At 43.5% G+C, this 23,981-nt stretch overlaps 1 protein-coding gene across 1 annotated transcript in view; it reads left to right on the top strand.

Moving 5' to 3' along the window:
- The window catches only part of FAM172A (family with sequence similarity 172 member A), a gene marked incomplete at its 3' end in the record, with an annotated part of 182,567 nt that overhangs the window by 31,792 nt on the left and 126,794 nt on the right, over positions 1 to 23,981 (top strand). The window contains exon 4 of the mRNA XM_006019717.3: positions 12,609 to 12,709. Coding sequence (XP_006019779.2) covers positions 12,609 to 12,709 — 101 coding nt within the window. The remainder of the gene's footprint in view (positions 1 to 12,608; positions 12,710 to 23,981) is intronic.

A 23,981-nucleotide genomic window follows, 5' to 3' on the forward strand; every position in this document is an offset into this window, starting at 1 on the left:
GCAATAGTTGTGAATTTTGCATAATTGTCAAACAGTCTCTGGTTTGATCCCCCATACCAACTTGTACATCATGCACCTTTATAGATTGTTCTGACTTTCTGTTTTACATACAAAAGCACTGATCCAAATATTCTATAAGTAAATTCTAAAACTATTTTTTTTAGCATTTAAAGTTAAGTAGATGTTACTACAAAGGACAGTTTACTTTCAAACATATCCAATTTTCCAATTGATGCAGAAGATTATTACTAATCATTTAGATAGCAATTTCTAATGGTCATTCCTGTTAATGCTAATGGAAGTTAAATTCCATGCATGTTGACAGGAGACGAATTGTTTAAGAGGGCATTTGCCTGGTTGAGGGGCTGGATCTATTAATCAGCAATGGACTACATTCTTTTACTGAGGTCTCTGGTTTGAATCTAGGCTATGACAGTAATAACTGCAATTTTAGTGATAACCACAGATTCTTTCCATCTATTTGGTGCTGTTTTTAAAAGAAGTTAGTGGTTGTGTGTCTAGTATGTGTCTAATAACTACACTTTCAGATTCTTCATCATAGTTGATATCTATAATACTGATTTGAGAAATGAGGGCTGGAATAGGACTAGTGTCTGAACTCTTATCAGATTCCCAGAAGTGGTCCCTCCAAAATTGTTTGAAACTTCTGGGAGGACAGCTTAAGAAATTTACACTCCTACTTCCATGCAATACTTGTTCTTTGAATAGAGAACTTTAGTTTCTACTGCTATCTGTCTTACTATTACTTTAAAAGGAAAAAAGAGCTTTCCTTTAAATGATAGTCATTTATGCAACACTTAGCTGTTTAATACCCTGATGGCTTTCACAGGAACGTACTTAGAGACTAAAAGTGTCATGAAAGTGATGATCTTTTTCGATGAGAGGGGTTCAACTCTGTCACTTTTCATCTCCTTATTTTTAGATCTGTACAGTGTCTACTATTGTCTTCTGACTTCAGAGTTAATGGTTCACATGTGGTTGCTTAAAAGGAGAGGGGCTGAAATTTGAATATGGAGCTTTAGAATTATTATTACAAGTTCCATTATTGACCTGATAGCCTGAGTTACTTCTTTAGAAAGTAACAAAACCTTGTAGCATATCCTTTTAGTCAATATAGCTGTCCAAAGGGTCACATTTTGCTTTAATAACTTTCTTATATGATTATGGTGCATTTTTATGTCATAATCAGTAAATATACTGATTTATATTTCTGTTTGTGATGGAAAATAAGAGCCTGCTTACTCTCATTTAAGGAATTTGAAATGAGAGGGTTTGCAGACAACATAGGAAAATTTGAAAATAAACTACATTTCTCAATAGATGTTTGCTATAATTTTCTTATGGAGAGCAGAATGTCATCAGCAACCTGCTTTAGAATTATCTATACTAAGTAGTAATTAGCTAAGAAAGAACATCTGATCATTGAAATGAAAAAAATGTAGAAGCCTTAGAAGAAACATAGAGTATGATGATACCATGAAAAGAAGAACACGGGGACCAGAGATACTGGATATGTAGTTGGGGAAGAATATTCCTTTGGAGGTTAGTAATTGCAAGAGTACACTGAAACTGAGGTTAATGCCAGGGCTGAAAAAATCAAACCTTCTGTATTATTTAAAAATATAAATATTTTAGGTAAAAATACTAAAGATAGCAGAAGACTTTTAAAATGTTTTTGTTTGAAGCTTCAGGAATTTTCAAAACTAATCTTGCCCTATCTTCCAAACTTTTTCATGCCCAGAATTCTTTATTTCAACTTAAGTTTCTCTAAGACAACAAAGATGATGTTTTAGGATCAGATCCTATTCCATCTGTAAGACAGTCAAGTGGCAATGATGTGGCTTTTAGCCATATAGGTCACTAAGCATTATCTTATTCCACCCTGTGTAACAGCCACAAAATGTCTAGCACTAAGATGTCTAGAGTGACTATTTAATGCAAAAGCAGTCAGGCAGCGCGCTTCTCACCAATGATGATAGATGCCAGGAAGGGTTTGACTACCAGAAAAAGGATCCTACAAAAAAGGGATAGATCACTTTTTAAATACACGCTGTTGCAAAGTAGGAATGTTAATATTGTTAAAAAACTTATCCGTTTAACTTCCTCTAGTTATATTTTTTAAATGGTTAACTGATAACACATACTTAGTCCCTGCTAGGGGGTGCAAAGCCCTGAGTGGGCGCTTGTCCTGTCCTGCCCTGCCCTTCCTCTCCCCACCGTGGGGAAGGAGCTGCAGCTGCCTGCTCAGAACAGCATGGGGAGCCAGGGGTCATGCACAGACCTGCTTAGACACGGTTGTTCCTGGGAGCCATTCCTTAGGGCCTTTGACGGGCGGGGTGGGGCTTACGGCTGCCACCTCCTCTTCACTAGACAACAACCCACTTAAGCTGTGGGTGGCAGCAGCAGGTGAGGGAGGGAGGGAGCAAACTAGCTATGGGTACTAGTTCCCCCTCACCCCTCTCCCACCTTCTCCACTGGCCAGCGCTCACTGCCTCCTGAATGAGTCAAGGGAGCCTGTGGATGCTAACCAATGAAACTCTGCCTGAGATATGAATGGAGTGACAAGACAACCCCATGCTTATCCAGGTTCCCCCTGGCCAGAGCCCCTTTCCTGGCCAGGTTGGCCAGAGTCAGGAGGAGGTTGATTAGGAGGTCCCAGGACTTGGTGGGGCCACAGACAGGAAGTGCATAACAAAAAAGATGTGGGGAGAAGTGCAGCCAGAACCTCAGCAGGAGTTTCTGAAGGAGGCAGAAGAGGGGCTGCAACCTGGTGCACTTGAGGTAAGCATGTGCCAGGGCCTCTCTCTGTTGGCAAAAGGGGCAGGTGTTGGGGGAGTCCATAAAGTGCACCAGATACATGTCCGTGGCAACTGCTCTGTAGACAGGAGACAGGCCTATTTGATGTGTCAGTAAAAATCGCATGGGTTTTTGCCCATTACAGAAACTGTAAGCCTCTCTGAATGAGGAGGGCCACTGGGGACACATCAACTGATTGCTTAGAACAATAAAAAATAAAACAAGAACAGGAGTGAGGTTATAGGTTAAAAACCAGTGCATTGGAAGTGGACACTGAACAGAACACACTGGCCAGTGCCCACTGCCCCCTGAAGGAGTTGAGGGAGCCTGTGGATGCTCATCAGTGAAACTCTGTCTAGAGACATGAGCGAAGAAGTGCCAAGAGCGCAGCCCCATACTTGCCTGGGCTCCTTCCTGGTCTTATAGATGGCCAGCTTGGCCAGAGCCAGGGGGAGGTTGACCAGGAGGTCCCAGGACATGGTGGGGTCATGGACAGGAAGTTTGTAACAAAAAAGGTGTGGGGAGAAGTGCAGCCAGAATCTCAACAGCAGGTTCTGAAGGAGGTAGAGGAGAGGCTGCAACCTGGCGCACTTGAGGTAAGCATGTGCCTGGGCTTCCTTCTGTTGGCAAGAGGGGAAGGTGTCAGGGGAGTCCATAAAGTGCACCAGAAACACACCTGTGTCAATGGCTCTGTAGACAGGAGGCTGGGTTAGATGGACCATTGGTCTGACCCAGTATGGCATTTCTTAAGTTCTTATAACCAAGAACAGCCAAGAACCAGAATAGAAGCTGTTATGGGAGCAGAGTTTATGGCTCTCTGCATCCATCCCTCCCTGTCAGTAAAATGTCCACTTCATAAGGCCAGCTTTGTACTTCCTTTTGCTTACCCTCCTTTTTGGCCCTCTGACTCTTATCCTCTTGCCCACTAGACAAGCTTCAGCAGAAGAGAAAGATTTATGTTCTCAATCTTGCCTAGCTTGCCTGCATATTGCCTGTTGGTTGGGCCATTCTAGTCTAGGTAGGAGTCTAGGTAATGGATAAGAATCCATACCTGTTGAGACCAAGGTTAATACAATCCAGATTGTGGATGATGTATTGGGGTTTTTGTTTGCCCTTTTGTTGTTCAAGGATAGCTATTTTGAGGTAAGAATGTCCATGAACGTTAAATGCTCTGCTGTGGATTTTGGGAGTTTCTGGAATTGATGTTGAATTAGTGTCCATTCTTTTCTGGAGGATTGGGCCATCTGGCCAATATAAGCTGCGGAAGCACTGTAAGCAGGTGATAGCATATATGACATTGGTGGAGGAGTAGGTAAATGTATCCAGATGTAACAATTTGTGGTACTTATTCCAGCGATCATGTGGTCTGTGTTGATGAAGGGACAGTGTAGCCAGGTCTGGTGTCTTGGTGAGAATTGGAGTTAGGTAGTCTGATAGCTCTTTTGAGGTTGGGGGGCTGCCTGTAAGCTGGCCCCCAAGGATAGTTTTAAGTGGTTATTTTCTCGGAGGGGTTAAAGGTCATTAAATGATGTGTCTAAGATGTTTAAGCTAGAGGATTTAAGTGACAACTGCTGGGATGCTGTTCATGTCACAGGGTTGATGTGAGTTTTGGGATTGTATTGTAAGTATAGGCAACTGTTGTAGATCCTTGAGGTGTTCATCCCAGTTAGTGGGATTGGAGCAGATAACAGGTATAACATAGCGCTTAACTATAGAGGATGATCTAGTGGTTTTCTTAGCATGAAAGCTGGCATGGAGGTAGCTGTAGCAGTTGGTTGTTGTAAGCAAGTTGCTGCTTGTAGGCTTCACCCTCTGAGCAGTTTTCCAGCTGGCCTCAGCATTAAGCCGTGTCTTTCAGTTGGAGGAAGAGGAGTCCTCTGTGGATCTGGCCTTTGCACAGTAGGCTTGCTCTTCACATAGTTCAGTAGTTCAGGTTATGACTGCTTCTTTCACATTTACCCTCCTTGCAGCTCTGCTTTCTGGGGTTTTTAACTCCCAGTGAGCCACTCATTAGCTGCCTTCTCACAGCTGCAGCCCCTCAGCCAGGCTGGCTGACTCTTCTTAAGGGGACAGGCCACCCTGTATAATTCATTTCCACTACAATGTGATGGCAATGTGGCCATTTTAAAGTTTTTGCAGTTGTGTCCAAGAAGTGAATTTGCTCGGTGGAATATTCCAGAGTCAGCTTGATGGAGGTTGTCTCTAGTGGGTTATGGAATAGAGAAAATCCCCCACAATTTACTGATTCGTTTTGATGCACTGGCTGGGGGAGTTTTTAGCTACTTGCACGATTTCACAATGATTACACACTTAATTCATACAACACAATTTTATTTTAAAATTCTTTGCTACGCATATAACACTGCTTAGCTTTAAGAAATACCACAAACATTAAGAACACAATAATTTCATATATCAGAAACAATGCTCCGAATGCACTTCCTTCCCAAACAATGCTATAAGAATTAGTATTACAAAAACAACTACAATTACAACTAAAAGTTAAATTTGAATCAATACTATTATTTTTCATAATATACTTACAATCCTAGAATTCCAAGAAGCCAAACATCTAGATATGCTTTCATTCCTCAGTAGTACAATTTAATGGGTTGGCCTCAGTAGTACGGTTCAATGGGCTCGCCTCAGCAATACGATTCAATGGGCTGGCCTCAATACTGATAGGACTAAGTCCCCTTCCTTCAGTCCCTTTCGGGCACTTTGCAGCTTCAGCGTGAACTAAGAGATTCGTGTTCACAGAGAGGGTGGTTCAGGTGATCAGTCTGATCCGGCCTACACTTGCGATTCTTCCTTCTTTGTTCTGCAAGCGTGATTACCTCCAAATTGGAAGAGTAGGTTACAGTTTTTATTGAGTGAGTTGCCGTCCTGGGCCCCTCCTACCCAAACCTGTCACTACCCCCAAATTTGGGCTTGGATCTTACTTAACATATTCTTTTGCTTGGTAATCAGTTTATTTTGTTGATCATTTTAATTACTTTGGGGAACTTCCATACCACTGCAAGTGACCTTTTCTTTCCAATTTTATCAAAAGGCTCCTACGGTTTGATCTCTCAGAACTTGGGATATTTGCTTAAGGGTCATTTTTAGGTTCTCTTTGTTAAAGGCCTCTAAAGATAAAATTCAAGAGTTAAGACTTTGAGCAAAGTCAGGACCTTCTGCACGTAGAACAAAACAATGGCCTAGATAAGGAGATAAATCTTGTCTTCTTCCTAAACTGGCTAATGGGCAACTATTACAAACATTCAAACTATTTCATTCAATATGACAGAGGTGTGGAAGCTGTTAACGTGCTGGTGGAATTTCTCTAGAGATTCCTTCCCATGCGTCCATATGATGAAGATGTCATTGATGTACTTCAGGTGTACTGGGGGTGGGGATGGGAGGGCAGCTTAGGCAGAAGTTGACTTCAAGACCTGTCATAAATATATTTATTGGTATTGGGTATTGGTATGTGGTACTGGGGAGACTCTGTGCATACCCATGGTTGTATCATTCACTTGTACACACAGGGATTCTCCAAATCTGAAATGGTTATACATGAGGACAAAGCAGGAGAGTTTGGAAGCAGAAGCAGTTCCTTATAATGCTCCTTATGGCTTGTAAAACATCCTCATGAGAAATGTTGGTTCCATGAAGATGTGATATCCATTGTAGCTAATGTAATGTTGTTTGGAAGTTTGTTAATGGAGTCCAGTCTCCTGTTGAAATCTCTGTATCCTTCAAATAGCTGTGAGCTCCTGTGGTATATGGAAATAGAATAGTCAACACAGCCAAACAATCTCTTCCTGATCGCACCAGTGTCAGAGTCAATGGGGCATCCTTGATTGCCAGATTTGTGGATCTTGGGTAATAAGTAAAAGGTGCCTGGCCTGGGCTCCTTGAAAGAAGCATAAATTCTCTCCTGCAGGTCCAGAGGTAGAGTCTTATAGATGTTATGTAGTTCCCTCTCAAATAGTTCTGTGGGATCTTTGGTCAGAAGTCTGTAAAACTCATTGTTGGAAAGCTCTGTGTCACAAGCACAACCTGGACGTAGGGAGTTGAGGACTGTGCTAGGAAAATCATGAACCAGGAGTCCAGAGCTGCAGGTTTAGTCAGGATGTAGACAGGGACTAGGCTAAGATACAAGCCAGGAGAAGGTTCAGGTTGGAACTAAAGAAGATGGCAAGTTAGGAAGGGATGTAGGCAAGGGCTGAGCAAGGGTCCAAGGCAGAAGCTCGGTGAAGGTTCAAGGGAGACAGACATATAGACTAGGAGTTCACAGAGGGGTGTGTAGTGTAGTTGTGTGGCCAAGGAATAATAGGAGAATGGCTGCTTATCCAGGTTGCTGTAGCCATGCTGGTCATTGGGATCAGCTAAAGATAATCAGGCAGCTTGGAGTCAGACCTACACAGGGAATGAGGGTCAGCTCGTTAGCCAATCAGTATACCTCCTTCTCTGATTCCTAATAGCACCTCTCAGGGGCCCTAAGACCTGTTTTCTTGGGATATATTCTGTGGAAAGCCTTGATCAGTTCTGAGGCATATATTTTCTCCATGGGTTCCCATCACCGATCAGTAAGGCAACATCCTTCTCAATCTGTCAGGGAAAAAATCACTTCCCAGGTAGCCATTTGGAGTTTCATACCCCTCTCTGTGCCACTCCTAGCCTATACATCTGTCTTCCATGAACCTTCACCTACCTTCTGCCTTGGACCCTTGCTCTGCTGAACAAAATATTCATACGGGGCAGTGGTGGAGTACTCTTCCTTGGGAAGTGTTTTCTGCATAGGGCTTAAGGAGTGAGATATGGAATACCAAGTGAATTTTCATGGAGTTGGACAGCTGAAGTTTGTAACCATCAAGGTTGATCTCAATGATTTTAAAGGGGCCTAAGAATCAGTGATCCAACGTTGATGAAGGTCAGAAAGAGTGCAGGTTCTGGGCTGATAACCAGACCTGCGCACCGATGATGAAGGCAGGGGCTGCTCACCATGTCTGCCTCTTGTAAGTTTCTTTGGCCTCCTGTAGATGTTGTAACTCATGCTTTATGTGATGGATGTAGATTACAAGACCTAAGACTTCTGGGATGGAGGATGAACAAGGAGATTGGTGTGGGTACCTGGGTCAAAACCATAATTGAAAAAAAAAGGGCACTGTTTGGGATAAAGTAGGTGACCATTATTATAAGTAAACTTGGCGGCTGGGTGAGCCAGTCGTTTTGGTGACAGCTGATGAAACAACATAGATATTACTTGAGTGTTTGGTTTACTCTATCTGCCCATTGGCCTGTGGGTTGCATGCAGATGAAGTTATGAGTTTTACTTTCAGTAGCCCAAAACATTCCTTCCAGAAGTGAAACATGAATTGCTGGCCTCTGCCAGACATTTCCATTGGCAGGTTGTGGAACCCAAAATATGCTCAAGGAAAAGAGTTTCATGGTCTCCTGAGTGGCTGAGACCACCTGGGCAACAATAAAATAAGCCATCTTTGTTAGAGAATCCACTACCATGAAGATTGTAGTATGTCCTTCAAAAGGGTAACTCTGAGAAAGTCCATGGATATAGTCATCCAGGGTTGGGTCAGGGTATGTAGGGGTTGGAGAATCCCAGGGGTTTGGTATGAGGGCCATTGGTGAGGGCACAAATATCAAATGACTTGACATATCTTTTAATGTCCTGTACAAAACTGCCATGAAACTAGTTCAGAGGTCTAGGGGACCCCAAAGTGCCCTGCCATGGGAGCATCATAACAAAACTGGAGGATTTCAAGCCTTGGTTGTCTGGCAGGAACATAGATTATCACTAGCCCATCACTGAACTGAAAATTCTTCCACAGAGGAAGCTCTAGGACCGGGATCTGCTGTTATATTTGTTTGACACACAGGTCCTGAAGAGAAAGATCTGGGATCAAGGTCATTAATCCCTATCCCTGAGTCCCAAATAAGAAGTGGGATGGGTTCAAGATGGTGGAAGGGAACATTGGATTCCTCTTGCCAGAAGAGGGCACCTGCCTTCTGTACCAGAGCAATACATGATTACAAAATCAAACTAGTTAAAAGATAAGGACCAGTGGATCTAGCATTGCTTCATACAGTTGACAAAACAGAGCTACTCAAGGTTTTTGTAATTGGTGAGGACTTGCATGGGAAACCGGGCTCCCTGAAAACAGTGATACCATTCCTCAAACACAGCTTTTTTGCCAGGAACTTCTTGCCCCACATAGTATAATCTTGTTCTGAGGGAGTCTGCTTCCTTGAGACAGAGGCAGTAGATTTCCTGGTCCCAAGTCCTGCAGCAAGATTGCTCCTAAATTGGAAGCATTAGAAGGGTTTTTGTAGGGTCAGGGTGAACAAAGAGAGGGGCTAGAATGAAAGCCTTCTTTAGGTGCTGGAAGGCTTCCTGAACTTCTGGGGTTCACACAAATAGTGCCTTCTTTTGGTTGAGGGTAGTGAATGGGAACACAGTTTGTGAGGAACCTTTGATGAGCTACCAATAAAAATTAGCAAATCCCAGGAAGCATTGAATCCCACAGAAATCTCTTGGGGAAGCTCAGCCTGTGACAGCTGCCCATCTAGGGCACCTTTAGTCCTCCCAAAGAAAAGATATAGCCTAATAAAGATATGGCAGTCCAGTTGAATTCACACTTTTCATGTTTGGCACACAAATGATAAAACCATCTCTCTCTAGGACCACATAGACATATTGATCATGGACTTCCTAGATCGCAGAAAAAATCAGCACGTAGTCAAGGTAGATAATCACAAATTGGTCAAGAATGTCTTGAAATACATTATTCCTCAGTCCAGAGAGAATGTTTGGAGCATTACAGAGACCGAAAGGCATTACAGGGTATTCAGTATGTCCATAATGTGTTTGGAGAGCATCCTGGTTGTGCTCATCCTGAATCTGAACTAGATTATAAGCTTCCTGTAAATTCAGCTTGGTGAAGATATGGGCATCATGTAGGTGATCTAATAGTTCTAGTGGAAGGGTGTAACTGAGTACCAGGTAGTCAATACGAGGCTGCAAGAAACCATATTTTTTCTTTGAAAAGGATTTAGGGGCCTCTGCTGAGGAGGTCAACAGGTGAATGAATTCCTTATCCAGGTTGTTCTGTAAATACTCCCTTAGGTTATGGAGCTCCAGGTATGACAGAGTAGATTTTTTCAAAGGGCTGCACATCAATAGGACTGTTGTACATACAGCAGAGAGGCAAAAGATCCGCTTGGTTTTTGTTGAAGAAATCTGCCAGTTCGCAGTACTTGGGATGCATGGACAGTCGGGTTTCTGAGTTCAGCATGTCAGGGGCTCAGGTAGTGGTGAACATTGCTAAGTGAGATGGCACAGAAGGTTTTGGGTCTGGGGGCTTCTGAAGTGCAGCCTGTGTCATCCCAAGACATAAGCAGCGACAGCATACAGAGCCATTCCACCCACTGCGTCTGCCGCTGGATATGAGTCTCAAAACAATAATGAAAAGTGGGGACCAAATCAGGTTAAACTGGAGGATTTCCTGGTGTATATAGTTACCATCAAGGCTAGGGACAGACATTCAAAAAGCCTGAGCCTGAATTGATTCAATCTTTGCAGGTTAGTCTAACCTGGCTAGGCTGAACTGCTTTGTAACCAGACAGACATTCCCTCTGGACTGAGGAAATGCAGGCACATGCCTGCAGTGGCTCAGGCTAGAAACTGGGGGGCACTAGAGCAGCCCTTCCTTCCCTTCCACAGAGCTGAGCTGAGTGGGGCATGGCCAGGTCCCAGCAGGACTTCTGATTAGGGTGGTCTACCTGCACCATTCTAGGCTTTTTCCCTTGGGCTGCTCAAGGGGCGGGAGAGTTGTTACCCCCCCAGCCCTGGGCTAGCACTCTGAGGCAAGAGGGGGTGGATGCAGTGCATGCATCTGTTGAAAAGCTCTGCATCATCAATCTCCCTCCCTGCTTTGTTATACTGTCTGCAGCAAACTGACAGGCAAGCAAGTCAGTAGGGGGCTGATAAGTGTTTATCACCTCTTCAGCAAAACGATAGCTTCTCTCCATTAGTTCAAACTCTTCTCATACAACTAACCTGTTGATTAGCTCCAAAAGCCCTAAGCAGTCACTGTTCTGTTTGCCTGTCCCAGTGAAATTGGAGACACACAGATACAGACAACTCTCGGCATTAGCTAGCATACCATGTGCCTAGGGTCCCATGAGCCTGTGGTCTGTGCTGTGGGAGATAGGAGGGAGGGAGGCAGGGATTCCTGCTTGAGCAGCAAACAGCGGCGGGTGGGGGAGGGAGTAGGGCAGGGGGAAGCCAGGCAGATCCTGCTGTGCCTGCAGTCTCTGCCAGAGCTCCAGCCAGGGAATGGAGGGGAGGAGCCAGCTCTGCTGAACAGAGAGCCCTGCCCAACCCAGAGAGCATGCCAGGATGCTGGGGGAGTCTGGTTTATCTTAAACCAGCAAGGGATCTGGGATAGACATTGCAAAAGCCTCTTTGAGCCAAATCAGTTAAGTCCGATACTACATTCAACCAGGTTTATCTCAAACTGGTTTATGTGTAATGTCTGTCCCTAGCCCAAAGGAGCAGTTTCCATGGTGATGGAGCCAAAGGACAGAGGTGATTCATCAATGGATTCCATGGATTCTGGAGTAGGTTTGGGTCTAACAGGAAAACAGTGGGACGTGGCAAATTCAAAATCCTTAAAGTTGTGAGATGATGACATTTCAAATTCACCATGGCTGGCTGGTGGAGGACAGTCATGACTGGATGTTGGAGGGTAAGAAAAACCTGTAACTGTGTGAGATGGGGTCTGAGCGCTGCAGGAGTATGTAAAGATATTCCTGTGAGGCTTGAAACTACAGTGAAGTGTGTGTTGTGGGGAGGGGGAGGGAGTGGTAATGAGAGCAGTCTTTGCAGAACAGATGGCAGCAAAATGCCCAGCACCTCCAGAAGATAAAGACTGGCTGCCCAACATTGATCTTTCTCAGCCTTGTGGCCAAGCAGTATCCACCTTCTTGGGCTCACTAAGAGAATGGTCAGATCATGGGTCCAGTACTAACAGTATAGGTCCTCCTCAGCCTAACTCAACACTCGCACTCCCTGTTAAGTGTGTTGTTTATCCATGACAACAGTCTCCCCTTTATCATCCTGTTGTATAATAATATCAGCTTTGTTTTTAAGGCTGATGATTGCTCTCCATTCTGCAAAACTACAATTGTAACATAAGTGTTGTTGATTTTGTGATAGGCTTCCCAGTTAGATGTGGAGATTTCCTCTTGGTAAATGGCTGTTATGTGTTTCTATATGCTAATTTGTTCCTGTTTGCTGTATAGAACCCTGATCTGGGTTTCCTCAGTTTCTTAGAGAGTGAGGCACAGCATTTCAGATTAGGCTCTGTGATTTGTAAAGTAAAGTGGATTTGTCATCTGGATTTCCTTGGGTATGATGATCAGTTGCTTAGTTGGTTAGTACAAATCAGATTTGTATCTCCATTTTATTTTACTTCATAATATTTTGGGACATAACTGTTACTTATAGGATAGGTTTCTAGAGAAAATTTGGGCCTAATGCTCAGTCTGTCAGCTTTTCTGCTTCTTTTAATTTAATAATGAATCTAAACTGAAAGTGAATGTGGTGATGGACTTGCTGTGGTGCTTTTGGTTTAAATGGACAGTTTCATATCTGGGGACAGAGCCAATGACCATAACTCTGCTTTTAGATGTACATTGTTGTATTTTTATCGGTGAATTATTAACTCTGCTTTTAAAACTCTTAAAATGTAGATTTAAAACTAATAATATTGTTTCTTTTATAGAGGGGCAATTAAGGCATACAAAAACCGGTGAGCCATTTGTTTTTAACTACCGTGAAGATTTGCACAGATGGAACCAAAAGCGCTACGAAGCTCTTGGAGAGGTATATGCAGTGTGTGTGTGTCTGTGTGTATGGGTGAGTGCGTGTGAGAGAGAGAACATTCCTCTCTATGATAAAAAAAAATAAAGATAGAAATGAAATGATTTTAATATATATTTTTTAAAAGATTAATTAAGACTGCAGTCATTTTGTACAAGATGTTTCAGGATTTGTGGCACACTAATGCTCTAACAGTAATTTAAATTCTTCGATATTTTTAATTTAGCATGTAGTAATCCTGGACTATTACCTTTGACCTTTTTTGTGTTTAATTTAAAATATAGTTAGGACTATGCAAACAGTAAATACTTTGTAAAGTATCACGTGGTTTTTAATATATAATTTCTCTAATATTTCTCTCTTTCAGCCAATATGTGAAAACATAGTTCATGTGATATCACCCTGTATAAAGGAGTATGTTGACTGGTCCCAATGAATTCTTTTCCTGGTTCCAGTAGGATGATAGAGTAGTCAGATTTGCTGAAATAGTTAATGGTTAAGTCATGGCAAACAGTTAATTTCTTCCCTTTGCCCATGGGGCTTTCATTTTAGATGTGATTTATTGTCTCTGGTGTTTATGTGTATTTACACTAAAAGTAAAAACAAACTTTTAAGTGATTATAATACTTTCTCTTAAAGTTTAGAAAGAGATTGCATTAGCTTGACATGAAGCAATGTCTTTGGCTTCATTAAACATAAGAAAATACATGGCTGGTTCTGTATTGCTTTGTCTTTATCCTTCCTGCCCAACAGCAAGAGTGAGTTGAGCACAGTGACTGCTAAGTGCTTGGTTTTGCCATGATCAAACTGCTTCTTGGAGTCTTTCTCTGAAAAGGAATTCTTATTACAAATCAGTGCCTTTTCTTAAAGTCTGTTTTCAAGCTCGATATTAGAATTGGCCATGACAAAATATGTCAGAAAATTTTGTGAACCACCTTTGCTTTTGCTCCTTGCACCTTGTCCTCTTTTGCTGGTGGTACTGCGTAATAAAGACTGCCAAATCAAATGTGTTGTTTAAAATGCTTTGCTCTCCATTCCCTCTGTTAATTCTAACTACTGGAGTGGATGATTATAAACATACTAGAACACATTTTATCTTCGTAGAATTTTCTTCCTGTTAAAGTATGGCAAAGTTAAAATATCAAACAAATTCTATATCCAAGTGTGACAAAGGAACAAGTATAAACCATCTTGAACTAATTTTTTGGACAGAGAAATTAAGAAATGTAATTCAATTTATTGGAAAAGAGGGTTTGTTTGTTTTTTGTTTGTTTTTAGTTTTAGTTTATCTGGTGTTAGTGCTGGTTCCAAGGGTGTACTTACTAGAACTAAACATCTATAGTGACATGGTCTTTACTAGTTATAACAGGAATTTTGGTGTGTTCCAAGGGGAAAAGATTTCTTAGGGTGATATCTTTTATTGGACCAACTATAGACATAGACATAGATATGTAGTTAGTCCAATAAAAGATATCACCCTAAGAAATCCTTGCCTCTTGCATAATATCTGAACCATGACAGCTACAACATCACTTTTACACTATTGTACATTCTGAGAAATTCTGTAGATGCTGTACACATACAATGTAATATACAGACACTGTACATATGTAGAAATACAGGTACATATGCAGAAGTAAGCGGAGTGGCTGTCATCTTTTCCTCCTGATTGACTCTAGAGCACAGATGGTTGGACCCACTGATTTTGTAGACTAGAAAAGAAGAGAAGAAGTTCTTGTAAAGTCAAAGGAGTAGGGTCTGCAGAGCTCTACTCAAAGTAGGGCTAACTGAACATAAAACAGGATTTTGGAGCAATTTTTATGGGTCAAGAGCAGGGCTAGAAAGAAAGGAAACTCTTCCTGCAGATTGGAGAGAAAGGGGAGGTGATGGAGAAACCCACCCCCCATACCTTTTCACATCCCAAATGCATATGATACTTTTCATAAGTACTATAAATGGTGCACCTCCGGTCAGAAAACATTTAATTTGTGTAGCACAGAAATGGGGAGCCTTTAAAATTATATATATAAAATTTTGAAACACCTTGATCGGAAAATTCTTATGGTTTTGAAATAAACCAAATAAAATATAATTAAATATATTAATGCTGTTTTTACACTGTTGCAAAAGTCTGGTCCTAACTCAGAAGGTAGGGGCCTTGAGCATAATATAGCTCAAGTTTATCATAAAGTAAATTAACCTTAAAGGTGTTTCATGTATTTACATATTGTGAAAAGGTTACTATTCAGAATTAAGGGTAAAACTATAGTTAAGTTCTCTAAAATGTTAAAATGCGATTTCTTTTACTCTACTGCTTCTTTAACTTAAAGATCTGCTTGGTTTCACAATCATTACAAAATAAGTTTTCACATGCTACTAATTTGCTTTTTGGTTGCAAAGCACATCATTTGTTTGAACAACTCAGAGAATGGAGCAATTTGCATAGTATAAATAGAAGAAACATTTAAATTAATGAGAGCATAAACAATGTGCAGCTTACAGAACAGTTTCTTACAAATGAACCGAAGCCTGATGATCGGCCACATGTATATCTGATAGGATTTATGACCCAATCCAGCAAGCCAAACTCTTGTGAATAACCTCTGTTGAAATACTCTTGTGAATAAGAGTTTCCGGATAGTCAGAAAAATCTGTAGATTTGCAGCAGGGGTCTTTTGTAGTTGCATTGATAATTAGTTCCTGTTTCTTTGCAAATACAGGGGTTTTTAAAATCACTTTTCCAATGAACTCTGACTACCTGACTAATTAAGTATGTAGTCTTTACCATCAATTAAACAAAATTACGTTGATATGCTTTTGGCCTTTTCACCTATCTGTTTTTTATTTTTAATGGTAGTAAAGTCTTATTTTCTTGGGAGTGCAAAATATTTTTTTCCCTCAATTTAGTACAGAATTTGGCTTCATAGTATAAAAGACAGTTCACTTATGAATGGCACAGCCTTGAGTGCAAAAGAAAGTTACTTTAAAATGTTAATATTATATTACTTACTTATACTTTCCAAATCTTTCATATTGTTCCATGGTTTTCATTTTTTTCTGCTCAATTTTGTGGTGCCTATTTTCTATTGGCATTTAGCGGAATTGTTTTAAATGGGCTCAAGCACTATTTAAGCTTTAAGTATCTGACACAGGCAAGGACTTTCTATTCCTTTAACTGTTAGAAAATGCCAAATAAATTGATCATCCATGCTTAAATAAAGGGTACATCCAATGGTATGTTAAATGTTAAGACTGCAAAGTAAATATTTAAAAAAAATTACTAGAAGTAAGGTTGCAACTTCTTGCTAAATTTTAAGTTCTAGTTTCTAGCATGGTGGCACTAAAGTTCTGAGTGACAAATACAATTTTAAAAAAATGGTAAAACCAATATTTTCCCATAGCTTCATTTTTGGAAATGAATTAACTACATTTTCTTTAAACTGAAAAAAAATCTTTTGACAAATGACAGAAATTGGTAAATTTAATTTCAATTGGTAAGCTTTACTATAGGCTCAAATACCTATACCACCTCTAAGTTTGAGGTTGGATTCCTTTTCCCCCACTATGTTTGGACCCAGAATTCAAAAGGTTTGTTTTCAAGGAAATGTCCTTAATAAAACAGGAGGTGAGGAATACAGAGAAAATGTAATAAACTTGAATATATTTTTACAGTTACTTTGTACTGTCAGAAAGCATTTAACTGTTAATCTGTTTACCTTCACCAGTTTTTGAGATCAAAGGAGATGGGGAGACAATCAATCATATTTTAGTGTGATAGTTTAGGAAAGAATGAAGACCACTTAATACTACCTCAGAAAAGTTATATTTAAATATAAATGCATGTCTTGGCTGCATGCAATATTCATTTGCATATGTTAAATCTACTTTAAAAGTCTGCTGCTTTTAAAGACTTTTTACTGAAGATATTATGTCAGATGTGCATCAGTGAACTTTTCTAGTTTGTAGGCAGCAATTGGCAGTAGGTTGGTTCATCAGAGTGACATGACAGTACTCAGAGGGTCCAGAGATAGTTTCATAATTATTGTTAGCATGTTTCTTGAAAGAAGTGATGATTGTCTCATAAAACCCAGATGGGAGTATGTTACATTGTTGATAAATGTGTTGATAAATGTGTTTTACATTTTTAAATTGATAAACAGTGAAAAGCAGAGCAGATACAATAAGGCAGATGGTTGTTTATAGAACCACTGGCAAGTTGCTGTGATTTGAAGAATGATACTTATTGTTTTAAAGGAAAAAAAGAGAGAAATTTTGGGAGGGGGGGGTTTAGCAGGGTAATCATGAGCTTTTTAAAAAGAAAATGTTCAGCAGCTTTAGATCAGTCAGATGCATTTCTCACCATCTTGGATCATACACAGTAGACTTTGAGAATGTCAGGATTTAGCAAGCTTCTTGCATACTGTTCTCATGTAGTTGAAAGACTTGTGGATAAAAATCAAGTGTGAAATCTTCCGATGTTTTAATAGCATGCTCATTATAGATGTGAATAACATGTAATTTTGTTCAGCCTCTATTTTTTCATTTTAGTTGTATTGTTTTGAAATACAAACTTTTATCTAAATATGTTACCGTCTGCTTTCTATTGCTTCTGGGAAGAAAAACAGATATTAATTACACAGCAAGATGATATTTAGTTATTACTTGTCTTATTTAATTGTTCACATTGCAAAACACAGAATAGGACATCTAATTGAAGATTCATAAGAGAATTTACAACAAACAAACAAGAATGGAGGCTATAAAGCCTGCCTACTATTTCTGGGAGAAGAGGTGAACAAAAGAAGTTGTTTTTCTATTAGCTAGGAAGTAGAGGCAGTATATATGCAAAACAGACTTAGGACAGGCTACTGGTCAAGATTTACTCTGGTGCCATCTTCACTTTGTGTTTCATCCCCTTTTCCATCAGTAACATGGAGAAATTCCTATGTGGAAGATGCATCCAATGGCAAAAAAAAAAAAAATCAAATTTTCACCATGACCTTGCAATAATTACATCTTTAAAAATATGTTGATATTTATTATCTACCTTCTTATCTGAACTGTTTAACTCAAAAGTTAATGAAATGTTTATACTTTACTGAAATATGTGTCTATTCCCAAAATCAATGAGGTTAATAGTTATCTACCATCAGCAGTAGACTTACCTTTTCCAATTTTCCTGAACCATATTGAGATATAGAATAACACTTGATATTCAGATTCAACAGACTAGGAATTTTGCTTTATACAAGATCCACCTGTTGTGTAGGACTTTTCTAATGGGGTGTCTTGGTAGAATTAGCTCTTTCTTTTTTCAGGTGTCTTGTTTTGTATGCTTACCTCCTCTTGAAGGATCCTCTTCCTTTTACCTGTTTAATTTCACCAACAGTGATTCTGGGGGATGATACCGATAGCCAATTTTTAAGGAGGCATATTAGCTGATACCAGTCTGATTTCCGATTCAGCTGCATCCAGCTGGGAAGTCTGCTGTGGTGGAAGGTGGGTGTGGGAGGACAGATCAACACCCCACACAGTGAGGGAGGGAGTGGGGCAGGGGCTGGGGCAGGGTGCAAGACAGCTGCGGCTCATCGGGGAGACACAGGGGAGCGGGGCGTGTGCCCCCTGGAACTGCACAGAGCAGGGTGAATCATAGAATCATAGAAGTAGGGGCGGAAGGGACCATGTAGATCTTCAAGTCCGACCCCCTGCCTGGGCAGGAGGGAAACTGGGCTCAAGTGACCCCAGCCAGGTAGGCATCAAGCTACTTCTTAAAGACCCCCAGGGTAGGAGTCAGCACCACTTCACTTGGAAGTTGGTTCCAGATCCTAGCCACCCTAACCGTGAAGTAGATCTTACAGATGTCTAATCTAAACCTACTCTTTAACAACTTGTGGCCGTTATTCCTTGTTATCCCGGGGGGCGCTAGGGGAAACAAGGTCTCCCCCAAACCCTTCTGGTCCCCCCTAGTGAGTTTATAGACGGTCACAAGATCCCCCCTCAGCCTTCTCTTGTGAAGGCTGAACAGGTTCAGGTCCCGTAGCCTCTCATTGTAGGGTCTGCCCTGCTGTCCCCGGATCATGCGGGTGGCCCTCCTCTGGACCCTCTCAATGTTGCCCACATCCCTCTTGAAGTGGGTTAGCCCTGCCGATCGTGACCTCGCATTGTTGGCCCATGTTCATCTTGGAGTCAGTGATGACTCCAAGATCCCTTTCTGCCTCCGTTCTCTCAAGAAGGGAGTTTCCCATCTTATAAGTGTGTTGCCGGTTACTACTGCCCAAGTGCAGCGCCCTGCACTTGTCCGTATTGAAATGCATCCTGTTTTTGTTAGCCCACCCTTGCAACCTATCCAGGTCTTTCTGCAGTCTTTCCCTCCCTACTAGCGTGCCCACCTCACCCCAAATTTTGGTATCATCAGCAAATTTGAACAAGTTGCTTTTCACCCCGTCATCCAAATCGCTGATAAAGAAATTGAACAGTGCAGGCCCAAGGACCGAGCCCTGGGGGACTCCGCTGCCCACTTCCCCCCAGGTCGAATATGACCTGTCCACCACCACCCTCTGAGTACGACCCTTCAGCCAATTAGCAATCCAGGACGGGTGGGTGGGCTGCAGCTCTGGACTGGAGCTGGGGCTGTGCCAGCCTCTTCTCAGTGGGGTTGGGGCTCAGGGTGGGTGGTGATGGCTCTGGGAGGGAGGTACTAGGGGGCTGCAGCTACCCCAAATTTCGCCATAGCCCCCCCTCCCCGCACTGCAGCCACCCTCCTAGGGCAGCCTCAGCTCAACCCCCATCTTCACACATGTGCTGGGAACAGCCGGGACTGTCCTGGGTGGGTGGTGGTGGTGCTGGGAGGAGGGATTGGGAGGTACTATTGTAAAATTTGGGTGGCTGCAGCCCCTTCATAGCCCCCTCCTAGCACTGCTGCCCACCCCAAGCCCAACCCCCGCGGAAAAGAGACTGGCACAGCCCCAGCCCGCTGCTGCAGCCTGCCTGCCCCACAGATCCAGGGGGCACCTGCCCCCTCCCCCCACACTCCCTGGATGAGCTGTGTCTCCATCCTGTACCCTGCTCCACCCCGGCTGGGCAGCACAAGCCCCAGCCCATGCCCCAGTCCCTCCCTCACCGCGGGGCCCTTGATCTGCCCCCCACACCCCTTCTCTTCCCCCTCCCCTTCCACCGCAATGGACTTACCAGCTGCACTCAGCTCTCCATGCTCAGCTCTCCATGTCACCTACATGTTGTGTTGCAGCTGCGCACATACACAGGCATTTATCGGCCAAAGTATTGGCCACATCGGGCCGATTTCCGATATAGCCAGTTTCCTTTATATCAGTTCCAATCCAATATTGGACCAATGTATTGGTGCTCCTCTAAATTTCATGAGTTCTAGATCTGGGGAGCGACTTCTGAGAATGATCTCCCCTGAGTTTTCATCACTTAATGTACTGATGGTACTTGAATGAGGTTGAACTCAGTTAACCTTAGGGATCATGATGGGGTGGAAGGGAGAAAGCTGTCTGTCAGTTTGTAGGGTCCAGACTGTTTAGGTCAAAACCAGTGCATTGAACTGTGTCTGGAAAACTATTGAGATGCAGTGCAGATACTGCAGAATTGCATTTGTATACTCCTGGTGATCTCCTTTCATAAGATGGTAGGTTGCACCATATGCAGCTTCTGGCTGGGTTTCAGCCCTATGTAGAGCACATTGCAGTAGCCTAGCCTTGAGGTTATGAAGGCAGGAATGGTGGCTGCCAGATCCAAACTTGAAAGGAAGGGTTGCATCCCTCTCACTAGATGGAGCTGGTACAAAATGGTCCTAACCACTGAAGATCCAGGTGCAGCAGAGGATTCAGAAGCACCCCGAGGCTGTAATCCTGTGTGACAAGGGGAGATTAAGCCCCATCAATGATGCAAGGCCCAAACCACTCCCCTTCTGCCTCTTCCCTCCCAAGCAAGTGGTCTAACCATCACCATATTTGTCTTTCTGGATTTAGTTTCAGTTGATTCACTCACATCCAGTCCCCAACTGCAGCCAGGCATTGGGAGAGCTGGGACTACAGGGCCAGGGTCAGAAGAAAGAGAGCATACTGATCGCCCCTCCCACCAAATCTCTGCACAGTCTCACCCAGTGGCCTCATACACAAATTGAACAGGACTGGTATCAAGATAGAGCTTTGGAGGACCTGACAGGAAAGGTCCGTAGGGGATAAAGAACACTAACCCATTACCACCCTATGGGGCCTCCCTGCTACGGAAGAACAGAAACAATTTAGACTGGTCCTGCAAATACCCACCAGATCCTGTAAATGCTTCATCTGCACCTCATGGTTGACTGCATTGCAGGCTACTGAAAGGTCTGTTGAGATCAGCAGGGCACAATTTCTCCAGGCAATCTTCAGGCTAAGTTTGTTAACAAGGCCACAAGCAGTCTCTGTTCTATATCCAGGGCAAAAGCCAGACTGACAAGTGTATCTTGCCAGGAAACTGAAGGCATCCAGATGAACCAGGAGCTGTCAAGCTATTACCTGTTTAGTGACCTTCCCCAAAAAGGGGTGCTTGTCAGTAACTGGCTGGGGAGTCATTATCAAGTGGTAGTTCCTTGATTAGGGACTGAACAGTTGTAGACTCAGGAATGTATGGGACAGACTGCTGGAGAGGGCTGTTGACAATTCCTGCCAGTAGTGCCCCCAGTCTCCCCCAGCTGGCTTCTACAAGTCAAGATGGGCATAGGTCCAGTTTACAACTAGTTGCCCTTATCCCCCCAGGCACATCCTCTGCATCAGTGGATGATAGCAGTTTAAAACAACCCATATAAATAGAACAAGACTAGGCTTCCTTAACCTCAAACTCTAACTATTGATTATGTGTTCCATAATTTTTCCATGGCTGAGGTATTTGCAGGAGAATCCATTCCTGGGCTTTAAATTATTCACCATAATCTAAAGTCATTTAAGAAAAAAAAAATTCTGTTTTTGTTCTGTTACAAAGAGAATCTTCCAAATGTAAAACATTGTAACCTTGTACTCTTGAATCTGCAGACAACCCAAAGCCATTTTAGGAGGTATGAAGTGTTCCATTCATACTCAGAAACGGAGACATTTGTATCTCACTCCTGATCAGTGTAGCAAAAATACCCAGTTTTAGTATTGTTTGAAGATTGGGTAAGAGCCATTAGACAGGTTAGTTAGCTGGGAAGATAGGTTTTGAGGCACTTTAAGCCCTATCCCCCAAAAAGACTCACATTTCAGAAAGATTTCTAAGTCATCTCTGTCCCTCCACAAATTGACGGAGTGTAAAACATGCTTCTCTTAAATGGTACCAAACAGAACAGTGCTCTCTTGCTTCCCAAGGCTCCCAGCTTACCTATCAGTGCTTTCAGAAAAGCAAAAGTTGTAGATTTTTTCAGTCTGTCTGCCAAAATCTGATTGTCCTGGACACCTTCTGCTCTGCGCATATCCTTTCTTAGCATCTAGAGCAGGGGTAGGCAGTGTTTTTTGGCCGGAGTGCTGAAAAACACCACAATGCCTACCTCAGAAGGTGCCAGAGTGCTGGCATGGCAGAAAAACAAAATGAGGGCAAGGAGTGCATGGCAGGATGCCATGCTTGTGCCCCGTGCCCCCCACCCAAAGCCCCTGCTCCACAGCTCGGGCTCTGTGGCTGTCAGCAGCTACCCTGGCTCTGAGTAGCTGCTGGAGCCCAGGCTGCTCCCAGCAGGGCTTGTAGCATCCCAGCTGCCTGCTGAGAGCAGCCCAGGATCCCAGCTGACAGCAGCTCCCCAGAGCCAGAGCCGGTTGCAGCCAGGAGGCTCCAAACAGCTGTGCTGCGGGTAGCTGCTGCCAGTGACTGAACCCGGGCTGCTCCTAGCAGGGCTTGCAGCATCCCAGCTGCCTGCTGAGAGCAGCCCAGGATCCCAGCTGACAGCAGCTCCCCAGAGCCAGAGCCGGTTGCAGCCAGGAGGCTCCAAACAGCTGTGCCAGGCTCCGGCATCAGCTCTGCACCAGCGCGTGTACCCACACCTCAGAGCGGGCGGTGGGGGAAGGCCTGAAGCAGCGCAGCCCTGGTCTCTCCCCCACTCCCAGCACAGAGGTGATGAGCCCGGCGCAGCTGTTTGTAGCCAGCCCAGGCTCTGGGCATCTGCAACAAGCAGTGGGCAAAGTATAAACAGCTACGCCGAGCTGCACAGCTCCGGCATCTGCTCCATGCTGGTGGCAACTGCATGGGCACCTCGAAGTGCACGCGCAGTCACCGCCAGCATGGAGCTGATGCCAGAGCTGTGCAGCTCAGCGTAGCTGCTTGCACTCTGCCCGCTGCTTGCTGCAGCTGCCCAGAGCCTGGGCTGACTCTGGGCAGCCCAGCTGTGCAGCTCATCACCTCCGTGCTGGGAGTGGGGGAGAGACCGGGGCTGCGCTGCTTCAGGCCCTCTCCCACCACCCACTCTGAGGTGTGGGTACATGCACTGGTGCAGAGCTGATGCCAGGATCCTGGGCTGCTCCCAGCTGTTTGGAGCCTCTTGGCTGCAGCTGGCCCCGGCTCTGGGAAGCTGCTGCCAGCCAGGATCCTGGGCTGCTCCCAGCAGGCAGCTGGGATGCTGCAAACCCTGCTGGGAGCAGCCCAGGTTCAGTCGCTGGCAGCAGCTACCCAGAACTGGGGCTGGCCCCATCGTGCCAAGCAAAATGGCCTCATATGCCACACTCGGCATACATGCCAGGGGTGGCCGACCCCTGATCTAGAGAAATGGCAGTCTAGAGTAACAGCAGAACAAGTTAGGGATTATTTAGTGAAGCTAGGTGCTTTCAAATCTTTATCATCAAAAACACAAATAGAAAATGGGTGACACTTTGCTGGATGGCAACTCTGTTGAAAAGGACTTGGGAATCTTGATGGCTCATAGACTCAGTACAAGTCAGCAGTGTGATGCAGATGCACAAAAGTGGATGCAGCTTTGGCTTGCATGAATAGAAGCATTAGGTGCAAGACACATGAAGCAAGAGAAGGTTGAGAGGCGACCTTGTGGCTGCCTGTAAGTTCATCACGGGAGCACAGAAGGGAATTGGTGAGTATTTATTCACCAAGGCGCCCCCAGGGGTTACAAGAAATAATGGCCACAAGCTAGCAGAGAGCAGATTTACACTAGACATTAGGAAGAACTTCTTCACAGTTAGAGTGGCCAAGGTTTGGAACGGGCTCCCAAGGGAGGTGGTGCTCTCCCCTACCCTGGGGGTCCTCAAGAGGAGGTTAGATGAGTATCTAGCTGGGGTCATCTAGACCCAGCACTCTT

This window comes from Alligator sinensis, unplaced genomic scaffold (genome assembly GCF_000455745.1).
Source record: "Alligator sinensis unplaced genomic scaffold, ASM45574v1 scaffold223_1, whole genome shotgun sequence".
Lineage (NCBI taxonomy): Eukaryota > Metazoa > Chordata > Crocodylia > Alligatoridae > Alligator > Alligator sinensis.